The sequence below is a fragment of the Pagrus pagrus genome, assembly GCF_965226575.1.
Source record: "Pagrus pagrus genome assembly, chromosome: 20".
Classification (NCBI taxonomy): domain Eukaryota; kingdom Metazoa; phylum Chordata; class Actinopteri; order Spariformes; family Sparidae; genus Pagrus; species Pagrus pagrus.
Genome location: NC_140207.1, coordinates 25,536,825 through 25,551,089, shown reverse-complemented (window position 1 = coordinate 25,551,089; position 14,265 = coordinate 25,536,825). Strand labels below are relative to the sequence as shown.

The following is a 14,265-nucleotide window of genomic DNA, read 5'->3' as shown; positions in this document are numbered from 1 at the left end:
TTTAAATGTATGACAGGTAATCAGTCCCTGTGATGCAGAAAGCAAGAAAGTTAGTGGTTATTAGCAGGAGCAGCAACATAAGCTACCAGTCATACAGACATATACATGTGGACGACGCGTTGACTGCTTTGACTAGTTGCTGCGATACATCAACGTTGCCGCTATATTGGACAGGGCAAGACTCGCCTGTAAACAAATGCAAGTGAACTGCGGAGCTGAATTTGGCTGATTTTCTCGGGTTGATAATAGTGGAGACATCCCGAACTGCTTATATTATATTATTTAATTGACATCAAATGTTTTTTTTTCATTCAGGAAAGTGAATGAAAAATGAAAATAAATAAATAACAAAGGTTAAATAATAAAACAAAAACAAATAGTGAGATACTGGCAGTGAGTCAGCTGTCTATATTTTCATAGCAGTGAGGACACAGATAAACTCAATGACAGATCATTACAGATAAAGACAATTATTAGATAATATAAGATAAGGCACGATGAGCCTTTATTCCTCAGTGGGGAAATTCAGGTATATATCTACATGATATGGTAAAATATAGCACAGTATAAATACTAAATGATAGTAATGATAGTGTCACAATATAGACATGATTAAAATATTTGTATTTGTTATGATATATTATGATATATATTAAATATTAGGGGTGTGACGATACTCTCAGCTCACGAGACGAGACGAGACACGATATTGTGTTCACGAGAACGAGACGAGACGAGATTTTAAGAAAACTACAATGACAAAATATATGACTGGACCAACAGACTTTTATTTAATCGAGTTGCACATGCATTTTGAAATGTTTTGGCCTGTTAGTGTTTTCTTTTAATTCTTAGTGTTTTCTTCACAGGTGCAGTTGTTGATTTGAGTACCGAGCTGTGGTGGTGCTGTATATGTCTCTGCATCGTGCAGTTAGCCTACTTGTAAAGGACACCAACATAGTGCATGTTGGTTTTTATTTACTATGTATTATTTTAGATATTTTAGTTTGACACTTCCTGTTAAACGGATGTATTTTATTTTGAAAGGGTTTGGTAAACGGAAAAGGAGCGAATGGACAGTAAATTGATTGAGAAAGGTAAACAAGCATCACATGGATATAAGGACATTCACAGATAAAGGAAAATAACTACGGTGTTGAACTAAACTACAAGAGTGATTTATTAGCCCAGCCCATACTTCAGACCACCTCCAGTAAAAGCTTCATTCATTTTAACTGGCGCCACACTACTATTTGCAACACACACGAGTGGTTAACAACACCGTCGGGGAAACTCGCGATTAGCAGTGACAGCAAGCGGGCGAAGAGGGATCGATTATCCGGCCACCCTGGCTTGCTTGAGGCACTGAATTAAATTGAACGTGTGAATCTGCAGTATTGTATGGTATAACACTGCCTCTTATGTATAAGATGTTACAGTATATATTCAAAATCAAAATGTGTACAGCATAATGATAATAATAACTTTATGGTATTGAACTTTTTAAAACGGCCAGTTGCAAAGTGCTCCAGATATATTATAAAGCAGGAACTGTTTATGCTGCTGGAAACAGCTGGGAAATATAGTAGAAGACTTATTATGTCAAAAATTCCGTACTTTAATGGACGATTCAACCCAATATGTTTCATTCCAGTGCAGGATGTTGCATTTTTGCCCTTTTTCTAGAACTAGACATCAAGTTGATTTTCTAAAATTCAGTAAACAGGTAGATGAACAGTGGCTCTAATTCAGTATACCGTTCAATTTAATTCAATTAATGTCCGCTCAAGAAGCAACAAGGGATTAAACTAAAAAATCATCAACATTTCTCAAGTGTCAAAAGAGCTGTAGGAAAACTGTAGATTATGGTATCTTGATGGTAAGGAATGCATTGATCACATCGGCACAGTTACGCACATTCACACTCAACAAGAGCAGCACAAATGGAATTTCAACATTGATTTCTAGTCGAAACCTGGGTGATACAACACCAACGTGTCATAAAACACAAATTTGGGTAATTATTTTCATTATTTTTTCACTAGTAGGTTGAAAGAGAGACTATGGTTAATATGAATGTATTTTTTTCCGAAGTCATATTGCACTTGCAAATTTGGTCCAGACAGACGTCATTTCAACGCATTTAATTTTTCATATAAAGTGTCATATATATGTAACTATATAGTCTGTGTACTGCCAACAGAAGGCTTCCAGGACATCGTAATGGGAGCAGTTTTATAAATTTATGTCAAATAAGACATTGCGCAAGTTCTTAGAGCATTACTGCTCTGCCACATGAGAGCGCCGTTGAGCCCTTTGCTTAGGGCACAAAAGCTTCTTCTTTGCTAGTAGCCTGGATCGGACGATCTGTACACATCTGTATCTGTAGTCTTTAAAATTCATTGCTGCATCCAATGGCGATACAAAAGTGACCCTCTTACATTGTTTATTAGTTTTGGTTTCTGTATTTTACATCGAGTGAGTAATTTCAGTGCTATTGCTCGTTAGCAAATGTAAACTAAAGTAGGCCTTCCAAGCCAACCAACCTCATGACGTCACATTCTACTGTATGCTGGGCCAAGATGGCGCCACACTTAAGATTAGCCAATAAATTAATCAATGTGTCATTGACACATACTGTTAATCTGTAAAGATGTTTAGAGTATAAATCCGTCTAGTAAATTATGCTAAATACATGTACTGTTTAATGTCCACTTTAAGCTAATTCCACTGAGCACCATAACTATCACCCATACTGTAATCGTTTCTCCAGTAACCTCCCCAAAGAAATTCATGGATAGATACCTGAAGATAAAAAGCATACAACAAACAGTTCCTCCAGTGTCTCTGGCTGTACAGTTTGTGAGCACATAGTTTGTTTTTGGTCTCAGACAGACGGTAATAATGGTACCAAACCTGACAAATTCACTGAGACAATAAGACTCCATACACAGTCACTGCAACCAGTCATTGTTTACCAAGAAATACATGTAACCATACATACTTAGATGTAACCCCCCCATGCTTCCGGTAGCTGGATAACCGCAGCAGATGCTGCTAACCATGCCCTCACTCAAGCTCTGTAAACTCTTGTATAAAGACAAATTTGGTGGCTGATTTATGCTTTGCACTGTCAAACACTGACAATTTGACGTTTGTAGTAGAGTTGAACTGATCAATTTACAGTAGCAGAAAGTGCAGAGAGGTTTGGGTTGATCAAGGTCGACCATCGCCTCCTGAATGTGAAAGTTATTCAGTACCTCAACACTAGTCTGAAATTACTTATGACACGAGTCATGAGTTTCTCAGATATTACTGCGACATAAGGAATGACGATGTAGTTACGTCTTTCCGTCTTTGTCATTCCTTGTGTCGCGGGAATATCTGAGAAACTCAGGAGGATCTTCAATAAACATCATATCCTGGTTCACTTCAAACCCAGCAACACACTGAGCCAGAAACTTGTCCATCCTATGGACAAAACATAAGACATTACTTATCAGCCACCTACAATGCAGTACTGAGTTTCCTCCCCAGACAGCTTAACTATCATTCACACCTGGGCTCACCTAGCCCTAGCAACCCACATGAAGGCCGGTCGGGTCAACGACCCACAAGTGGCCCTAACGACTCTGAAACTCAGAGCTCACACGTGTCCTTAACAACTCTGTAAGGACACTCCCACACAGAGTTTAAAAGCCTGCAACTCCCCTCCAGTTAGTTAGAACTGAAGAAGCCTCTTGGATGAGAGGTGAAACATCTTCAAGAAACTGAAACACGTCCAGTTGCCTACGATACAGCTCTTAGAGTTACCATGACCTGGATGACTGAGAACCTTCATCTACATATTTTAACATTGTATCTGGTTCTATGACATCAAGCTTATTCACATCTTCATATTCACCACTCAGCTCAGTATCCTGAGGTTTTTCCCAATGACGTGTGTGTCAAAGTGTTTGTGAGCTCACAAGGAGTCTGGAAAGTGTGATATCTTTAAGAATGACTGGATTGTGCATCACACTGCAGCATTGTGGAAGACGCTGGCACTGGATCAAAGAAGAGGTGCATTGCATTAACCTGGCTCACCCACCAACATACACACACACACACACACACATGCAAAGACAGAAGGATCTCATACAGCCAAGAGGCATCCATGCTTATACTCCAGAGCACATACGCGGCTACATAGTGACTCTGCAGCAGATCATGGTAGTGTTTGAAGCAGGCAAACTGAATTAGATTTATGCCCTAATAAGCAATTTTGGCTGTCCCTCTCTGTGTTTCCAAAGCCAGGCAGGATGATGGGGGTGGGGGGTGTAAGTCGTCCGTAAAAAACATAGCACCCACATTTCCTCGTTCGTGACGGAGAAAGTGGGACAGAGTGAGTGCTCAGCGAGTGAATCACAAGACACTTGACAAAACCTATTTGATGCTTGTTAAGAAATGGACCTGTCAGCATTTGGAGCCCTACACTGCTCCTTTGTCTGGCTGATGAGGAATGAGAGAGGTGAGGCAACGAGTTAGACAGCGACATTTAAAACAAGGACTTGTGAAAGAAGAAAAGAAGAAGGACATGCCTTGCACCTCACCCATTTTCATGAACATCTTCCAGCTAAATCAGAATTAGTTTGCAGTAGCAAACGTATGTGTGTGTTTGTGGTGTGGTAAACATCTCTCTCAGTGTGCCTGACTTAGTGCCTGTTTGGTAATTTAGAGTGGCAGAGGGCCGGGCTTTGTATGAGGGAAGCAATTACTTCAGTTAAAGCCCCTCAATCACTGAGACGTAAAGCCTGGCTGGTTTGGCTAAGAGCAGTATGAATGGACAGTGGCACCTGGGTGACTGTTACACCGTGTGTTTGTGTGTGTGTGTGTGTGTGTGTGTGTGTGTGTGTGTGTGTGTGTGTGTGTGTGTGTGTGTGTGTGTTTGGGTGTGTAGCAAGGGATTGTGTTCCTGGTATTGTGGTGTCCCTGCAGACAGCGACCTGTTTTATGCAGTGTCACGTGATTTGAGGAGCAGCAGGTCTCTTCTGTGGGATAAACAGGCTCCGTCTGGTGTTGGAGGGAGTCATTTGCAATGAAAATACACGTTGGTTGAATGATTGATGTCCCATCCTTGTTGTTTTACGCAGCACTGTGCTAGTGTCTCAACACGATGTGTATTTTTCAGGAGATTAGGGAGGGGAACCAGCAGAGCTACAGACCGAGGATACACTAACTCAGACATTTCTGTATAGAATGGAACAATTGCTGCTTCTGCATTATTATTAATTAACATAATATAACTTTGCAAACTTAGACAGAATAAAAACAGAATAGAGCAGGCTATTGTCTGGCAACAGTTGTACATGCACTCCAGTGGCACATGCTGCTCCTACCTAATGTCCAATCACAGGAAATTGAAATGGACAAATGAGACTCAGGCTGGCCAAGCAATGGGAAATCAGAAACTGTTGCGCCCACATCTTTATAGAGGCCTGTCTCCACCACAACAGCCAGGATCAAGTTGTTGCGCTACGAGAGGTGCACGCTTTACACCATTGATGCTTGGTGCTCAAACACAGTCAGAGCAGCTGGACAGTGTTTATGTCAAACTTGTACTATGAACATGCCGACCATATTATCATCACCATCTTGTTGCAGCTATTTAAATTCACCCTGTATATATGTTCTATGTTTGTGAAGCATGAAGGTGCTACAAACTGTCATTTCGTTATGTGATGCTGTGTTGTATAATGACAAATAAATCACTCTGAACCTTGAACCTTAACCTGGCAGTAATGGTCGATAATACCACTGATGGTGATGTGTGTTCACCTGTTTGCAGTGGTCCACATCACAGAGTTGGGTGTGGTCCTTATGTGGGTGTAGCTGTATGTTCATATGTAGCAGCTCTGGGATGCCCAGACAGGCAGCTGCTATAAAGATATTCAGACAATGAGTGGTTGCTGAACCTGCCTCCAGTGTTAACATGACAGCAGGTGCTGTGCCAGGAAGGAGAGAGACTTGGCTTCCGCTCTCATGAATGTGAACAGCTATTTCACACCGCTGACTGAGATGATTATGGAGTTACACCTTGCTGCTGTTGATTCAAAATACAGAACGCTGCTTGTGACCGAGCTGTAACTCTCGCTGTCTGAAAGGACCTCAAAATAATATCATGAGAAAAACAGTAGTGTCATAATTTGTCCCAGCTGTTTTGTTGCTGCTTCTTCTCTATAAGTGTACATTTATTTAGTCCATAAATCTGTTTCTTCCAAGAGCATCAGTGAACATTACTGAACGCACAATGCTTACCGTTATGCTTATGCTTATAACAGAAGTGGAACAGGTAAGCAGGGAAAACATCTTCCGAACAAGCAAACATTTGGGTGGAAGAAACTGTTTTACTAATCCCTCACTTACTAATACAGTGTGTGATTCTGCAGATGCATGCAGGTTGTTGGGTGAGACAACAGTGATTTGTTCATTTGTCCATTAGTCACATCATGGTTTTCTTGTTTTTTACATGAAATGAAAAAATAAAATAAAATTCCTCATAGTTCTCATTTTCATTGATTGCTCTTTATTTAGTTTGTCTTTTTTCAGGTTGAAAATAATTTTTCAAGGCCTATTGATCTCTTACTATTATTTGCTATTGTAAAAACGAGACTTATACTTATATTGTGAGGAAATCAAAGATCTTGCAAGAGTGGTGCACGGAGGACAACCTTCTGCTCTATGACGGTAAAACCAAGGAGCTGATTGATGATTTAAGGGAAAAGTAGGCAAAGACACACACCCCCGTCTACATCAGTGGAGCTGAGGTGGAGAGAGAGAATAATTTAAGGTTAAGGAATCAGCATCATAGAGAACCTATTACGGCCCTTACACATCTCCAGCCAGGTAAAGAAAGCTCAGAAACAGCTGTATTTCTTAAGGAAACGTAAGACGGCAAAATTCCCATGCCATAATCTACTTACACTTAATCCTGTTCAGTGTCTTTGTATATGTTCTATGTGTGTGGCATGAATCGGCTACAACTTCCATTCATTGTGAATCCCTCTGTTGTAAAATGACAAATAATATTTTGAATTTTTTGATATTTTTGTGTAGCTTGTCTGTGTCACACACTTACTCTCTCCTGTCAGACTTTGAAAGCAGTCAAAATGATTTCCTCAGACTCAAGCATTTTTCAGACTGCCTTTTTGAGCTCATCATTTCTACTCTGAGATGAAAATGTTGGAAGATGTCTTGTTTCTTCCAAAACCCATTCTAACAAAACTAATTTTGATAAAAAGACGCATTATAAAAAAACTTGAAGATTAGAAGGCTATAAACAGCTGTTAATGCACTCAGTATAGGAGCCAGTGTTACACCTGTACTCTCTCATAATTGTCTAGTCCTGTAATATAATCCATGGCCACTTCTTCAAAGGTATTTCTCAGAGAAAATATCATCTTGTATTCAGGTATATGGTATTCGTTTGTCTGCAAGTTGGTGGTGGTGAACTGAAATTTGACAGCTAAACTTCTGCATGTTAAGCTGTGATGAGGTGCATTGGTAGCTGAGGTGGCTGGTAGAGTGACAACCCCCACAGTGCATTTTTAATCAGCTCCACCTTTTCAGTCTAGAAAACATGATTTCTGTTAGTAGCTCCATCTGTCCCATGTGTGCTCCTTCTTAACATCTGTTTTCTTTGCAGGAGTCTATACCTTTGGCCTCTTCACCGTTGACATCTTTGTCAATGCTGGCCAGGTAGTGACAGGGAACCTGGCACCATACTTCCTGACGGTCTGTAAGCCCAACTACACTGCACTAGGCTGCCAACAGGCCCTGCGCTACATCAGCCACCAGGAGGCCTGCACAGGAAACCAGGACGATATCCTACGTGCCCGCAAGACCTTCCCATCGAAGGAGGCTGCACTTAGTGTCTACGCTGCACTCTACCTGGCTGTGAGTTACTCTGCTCCTCTTGTACCTTGTTCCTCTTAACCAAAATACTTGCAGTTTACATTTTTAAGTTTGAATTTCCAAACATCCCTATTTATTGAAGCTCTGTATCTGCTGCTATAGCTTTATAAAAGGAGAATCCAAGTTTGTTAAAACTTTATTTACAAAATGTATAGCACATTTTTTTGTTTCTTTGTTGAAGATTCTACTTGATTTTTCAACCTATTTGGTTGTTTTCCTGAGGACAAGCTTCGAATACAATGAGGTGTTTTTGGAGGAGTAGTCTGCCTGATAATGTAGGTTAATTAGTGAAGGTAATGTGATCAGAGTTAGACAAGTGGTAGGATTAGACATCTCAACAGCATTTATTTGTAGAAAACCCAAAGTATATTTATATAAGTACAATAGTTAGTGTACTACAGGGCTTGTCTGTCAAGTACATTTACATACAGCAGCAACAGACCAACATCCAAGTGAGGATCATAGAGATGAAGGAGCTGTTGTGTTACATTAACAACCGAGCCAGTTGAGCTGGCTAACCTACTACTACTCAACAGACTAACCTACAAAAAAAAGGGTAACCTACAGCAATAGCAAAACTTACAGCTTTGGAGCTTGGACTTAGTGACGATCCATCCTTGAGCTTGAGTTTCAAAGCACATCCTGCCATTTGTGTAACAGAAGTTGGCATTAGCAAAAAAACACAGTGGTCACTGGATGTAAGCAGTTCTATGAGCAAACATTTAGCTCTTGATGGTATTGCAAAATTTGTGTTGTAGCAGAATGTGACACCAGGTGACAGTGACAGAACCTGGATAGCGCCCATGCCTCACTTGGGTCTTATTGTTATAGTTTTTTGCATAATTTCTATCAGTAATATGATGATGGGTCAAGAAACATAAGCAGTCATAAGTTCAGACAGGTTAGAATCAGACCAACAATTTTGCCAAACTTGTGTGGAAGAAAAAGCAAAGGCTGACAGTAAGTGTGACCCAAACTGGTCCACCATAGTTTATAGACCCATTCTCACCGTCATCTTTCATCTATACTTGCTGTAGTTTTCCTCACATAGTTTTCCTATGCAATGAGGGATTACTTGTAAAATTTCAGCTTTGCGCACATTCAGTCTCCCAAAATGTTGAACTATTCCTTTAAACTTCCTTTCAAATGGGATAGGTTTTTTGTGCATAGTTGAAATGGGCTCTTTATAGCAATGTACATGTATTTATCACTTTTTTATTAGCTATACTGAGCAGATTGTAATGTGGCGTCATAAAGGAGACTTTCCCCATCTCTCTCAGTTGGTATACATGCCTGTGGCCGATTTGTTTAAGCTGTTTAATGCTGCTGGATTGGATTTCTTTGTGAAGGACTCAGGCCAAATTTTCCACGACAGTCCAAAGAATGTGACTTTATGCACGTTCTTGAGTGCCTCATTGCAGTGCCTCTCTCTGCTCCGTTAACAGAGAGCAACAGTAGCTAACGTAAAAATGGAGTCTGCTAGCATAAAGTCATGACCAGCTTCCAGCACAAAACAGAAGTTTCACAGAATTTCTTTAAGTGGGAAATATTTGAAAAAAAGATTGGGTGAATGTGAGCAGGAGCAAAATCACAGACTTGAAGGAGTGTGTAACGTTTATAATGGTGCTGAGAATGTCACTCAGATAATGGCACAAAAGCTGAGTAAAATGATCCCATGTTCAAGTGATTCAATTTTCTAGTTATTGCATGGCTGCCAAGTCAAATTATACAGTCAGACCAAGTTAGCATTTTCCAATCCCAGTTTTCTCTCATTGATGTTTTGTCTTTTCTGGAAGTGTAAGAATATGAGTAATACATTTAATGCAAATCATGTTCAGCCCAAATTGCTTTTGCACACAGAATGTTTAAACATCAATTGAGTCACCAGCCACAAACACAGTTTTTCACTCAGAGGAAGTAGGTAGAGGACATCCCAGGACATCCTTCAATTTCTATTCATTTTTACTTTATTTGCTATCAAAATCTGCTCAAATTTAAGTGGGAGTTTCAAAAATTTGGGGAAGTCAATGTGAAGAAAACAAACCCTTAACCTTGACCTAGATAGCAATGTAAGCTATTTTTCACATTGTTGAAGATATGATCACCAAAATGAGTTAGATGTTGAGGTCAAAATTAATTCTGAATTGGCTTTTTTCCTTCTTATTGTTATGTTAATATATGGATTGATAACTATCCACGCCTTTATGCATGTATTTGGATAGGATTTGGCAAGTCATGCATGAAAGTAGCCTGTGAGAGGCAGCTAATCAGGCGCTGGGGAAAAAAAGATGCAATTAAATATTAAATACAAACATTACATGCATAGAATCTGAGTGGTAGTAATTCATGTTGTACAGATGGTGTTAATCCTGCTAAGCACTACCGTCTGCCCTTCCGCTGGTGCCCATATTCTCTTAGCTGTATGGTCATCAGCCTGGAACCTGGAACATCTCCTGGTGGCATTGCAGTGAACACTGACAACTTCTTGACACAACCTGCAACTAGCCTGCTTTAAGAGTTGCTGGCTCCCCATCTCTTGTCCGTCTTCTCTGCCTCTGTCTCTAGGGGTGCCTCTCTGGTGGCCTTGTGCAGTCCTCTTCTCTTCCCAGAAAGCCTCTAGTGCTGACCTCCTGAGGCAACTTCAGCTGATTGCCCGACTCATGACACTCCCTCAGGTTGTCCTAGTGCCCCTGCCTCCCCTCTGCCACAGCCTTCACCTTGAACTCCCCTACCCCATTCTTGTGACTTCTGAGATATCAAGGTTCTTCCTCTCCTACTTGCTGGATCTGGACCACAAGCTGGGTAGATCACCCTATCCTACCCACCCTGTTTAGAGCCAGCCTGCACTCCTGGTGCTACAGTCTGCTCATCATCTTTTGCACTTGCGATTCAGCCCACAATTTCCTTGCTCTCACCACCTGCACACCACCACAACACCACATGCATGTCCTTCACTGTCTCATTGAAGAAGTCCCTCAGCTCCATCATCAGTCTTGCCTTTTCATGCCTGTACCCAAGAATGCTGGATTTGTCTACAGGCAGCCAGATTACTCACAACACCTGCCTTGCTGTCAATATGGCTTTGAATACTGCTACAAAATAATCCTCATTGCAATTTCTACCTCCAGTTGGTGGTGAACCTCTGCAGTGATAACCACATGGGTAAGTCCTGGAGGTTTCTCATCACCATGGCTAAGATGTTATCTGGGATACAGAAAAGTCCAGTGCAAAGACAATGAGCTGACCAATATGTATTGGGTTGATGTAGGCTAACATGCAGGACTTTTGTCTCCCTCTGAGCGGTCGGGATTTGTTCCCAATCATGTTGACATATTCTATGCAGCCCATGACCATGGACCCTGGCTCTCATGCATCTGGTAATGATATAGCCATTGTCCATCAAGTAGGTGGTCATTCTTCTCCCCATGACTGAGAGGAAAATATTACCCTTAATTTTAGGCTGGGCTATCCTTCTGAAATGGCCAATGATCTTGGAGATCTGTTCTGTGAGAATGAAGACTGCCATGGCCCTTTGCCCTGCTGAAGGGATGATCAGTGTGATTCCAAGCATCTCTCATCAGGGTCCATAGAACTTTCAGCATTGTTGGGAAGTTCTTATACAGCTTGTACAGTATGCCATTTAACCCCAGTGCTGATCACATCCAAAGGATCGCCTGTCTGACCTTATTGAGTTTGGGAAGTAACATACTGAACAGGGCTGATGGCTGTGTGGGCTTTGACACGTAACCTGGTGTAGCAGTAGCAGTTATACCTCATTAATCTATCAGCCTTTGGTCAGCAGTCCAACATGCTTGAAAGTTTTAAACCACAGAGAGCAGTGCAGCTGTAGATTTGTGCCCTGTGTGATTCACTGTGGATTTATCCTTTATGCACGAATCAAACATTTCCAGAAAGGCTCTGATTTTTGCTGATGGTCTGATTGCTTTGAATTTCTGTGTCAGAGAGCCAGTATCTGCCCGAGTGCCCATGAGCGTTGGATACAAGGCTTTAGACCGTCAGTGACCCCTTTCATGATGGGGAGAGCAGATTGCCTATGTTATCTAGGTCATTTAGCAAAGGCCATTGTGTGTGTGCAGTTTGGTGTTGAGAACATGCATGCGGTTTGCACACACAGACACTTAAACACAATAGCAGAAGGGCACACACAGAACCCTGCAGCTCTGAGGACATGATGATTCCTCCTCTTTAGCCTCTTATTGTCAAGGCCATTATAGCAATACTACCCAAGCACAGCCATCCAGCATCAGCTGAACCTGAGGATTTATCGAAACAAGGCCGTAATTACCCCATAATTAATGGTAATGTGGAGACTCAGTTATGCCTATCGTAATGTTTTAGCCTGAATCTTCAAAAGGTTGTGTCATTTTTAGCTGCAAGTATGAAGCAAGTTTTAAGCTCCCTAATTCTTATTATTTTATCAGTGTGGCTCATTCCTTTTTTGTTATGAAAAGATTTTACTCATTAGCATCATTTTGAGAGCATGAAAGTGGGTGTTTTCTGACCATAAATGATGATGGTTGCCAAGCAACCAAGCTGCATCTCCAAACATGAGAAAAAATCAAGTCAGTCACTTTAAAAGCAGCAAATCTGTGCATGGTATATATAGGTAAAAATTATCACATTTCCTTTACCTTTTGTATAATTGATATAAAAAAAGTTTTAAATGAAAATACTTGAAGACACTTAAAGAAAAGTCAGGTACCAGAAGCATTGTCATTTTTAATTCATCAAAGCACATCATACATTTGAAAAAGGTCAAAAGGACTGTCATGGCTGTTCTAGTGTTAACGTGTAGATTTAATAATTTTGTGACCAATAGGGCCATGTAGCCCTAACACTTCACCCTTCCCCTCTATCCCAACAAGAATCATAACAACGTACCCCAAGGTGTACAGATGCAAAACAGAGGGGTTGGGCTCCCCTACAGGCCTCCACTCCCCCAGAGAGCCCAAACATAAAGATAAAAAGGAGAATGTATCAGGGGTGTGGGTCTGGACCCAAATAGGCATCTATCTGGCACGCAAAGTTATTATTATTATTTTTGACAAGAAATCTAAATAGGCACAGAGTGGTCTCAGAGTGGCAAACGTGCACATCATGCAGCAAAAGACAGAAACAAACTGATAGCTTTGTTCAAAACTCAGGAAAAGTTGACACTAAAAATTGAGTGTTCAAAGATAAGTGGACACAGAATAAGCCTTTATTACATATAATTATAATACTAATTTACATATAGATAGATAGTAAAACATCAGTGAAGAGTATGGATCCAGGAGGATGTTGAGTAGCTTATGGATTTTGGATGTTGCATGGAGCAATCTGTAAGGACTCAACTCGGAAAGTGGAGGGTGGCAGTCCAGAGGACCAACAAAAAAAAAAACAGCAAAAATCTACTAACTCAGAAGTGTGTTGTGTCATAACGGCAGCAGAAATAAGAAATAAACTGGAGACAATAAAGGTATTTAAATCATTAAGCTAAACAATAAAGAGTCTCAAAAACTATTTTGCAGGCAACAGGAATAGTATCCACAGGCTGACAGGCACTGAATCCACTGCCTGACTCACTGCTGGTACACACTCATACATAAATGAATCTTGTGAGCCATGAACCTCAACCTCTGTCTCATCTGTTTACTTCAGTGTACGACCTGCAGAACTGCATGTATGGGAAGTGTCAAAAGCACCTTGCACATACAGGAGCTGGTATCAGCAGCAATCAAGTCATGTCGAGTATAGGGGTTTGTAGCGCTCAACGGTCTCAACATTGAAAGCATATAGCTACAGTAGGCCCCGAGGAGAAAACATGTGTCATTCAGACAATACCTGCACCGTTGAAACCAAGCTAAACATTGTGACATAGTACTCAAATTAGTTTATAAGGCAGTTTAAGGTTGCAGTGCTTCATTTTGATTGCTAGTAGTTAGTCTGATCATAAGATAAGAAAGATATGGGGAAATTTGCATTATTACAGCAGCAAAGGAGATAGCAAAAATAGAGAGCATCAAAATAAACAGTTGTAATAAATGAGTGAAAAATATAAGTAAAAAAGCAGTAAGAACACTACAAACAATATAAATAAAAAACAAAACTCAGCAAAAGTATTTACCCCATTGCACAATGACATGCTGAAATTGTCCATCGTAGACCGGAAAAAACGAGAGCCTTCGTCGGTGCTGGACCGTCTGTTTCCCAAAGCAGTAATGTACGTACCAGTGCAGGTCTGGTATGTACCAGCCTCAAAAAGAAATGGGACAGAAATTCACAATTTTTTTTTCACTCAAAATACAACCA

The 14,265-nt window shown here is 40.6% G+C and overlaps 1 protein-coding gene across 4 annotated transcripts in view; it reads left to right on the top strand.

The window, feature by feature from the left end:
- The window catches only part of plppr5b (phospholipid phosphatase related 5b), a 161,558-nt gene that overhangs the window by 125,965 nt on the left and 21,328 nt on the right, over nucleotides 1-14,265 (top strand). For all 4 annotated transcript variants that reach the window (XR_014621183.1, XM_084340506.1, XM_084340504.1 and 1 more), the window contains one exon: nucleotides 7,685-7,935. Coding sequence is in view for 3 of the 4 variants with exons in the window: in XM_084340506.1 (XP_084196632.1) it covers nucleotides 7,685-7,935 (251 nt within the window). In the remaining variant the exon portion in view is untranslated. The remainder of the gene's footprint in view (nucleotides 1-7,684; nucleotides 7,936-14,265) is intronic.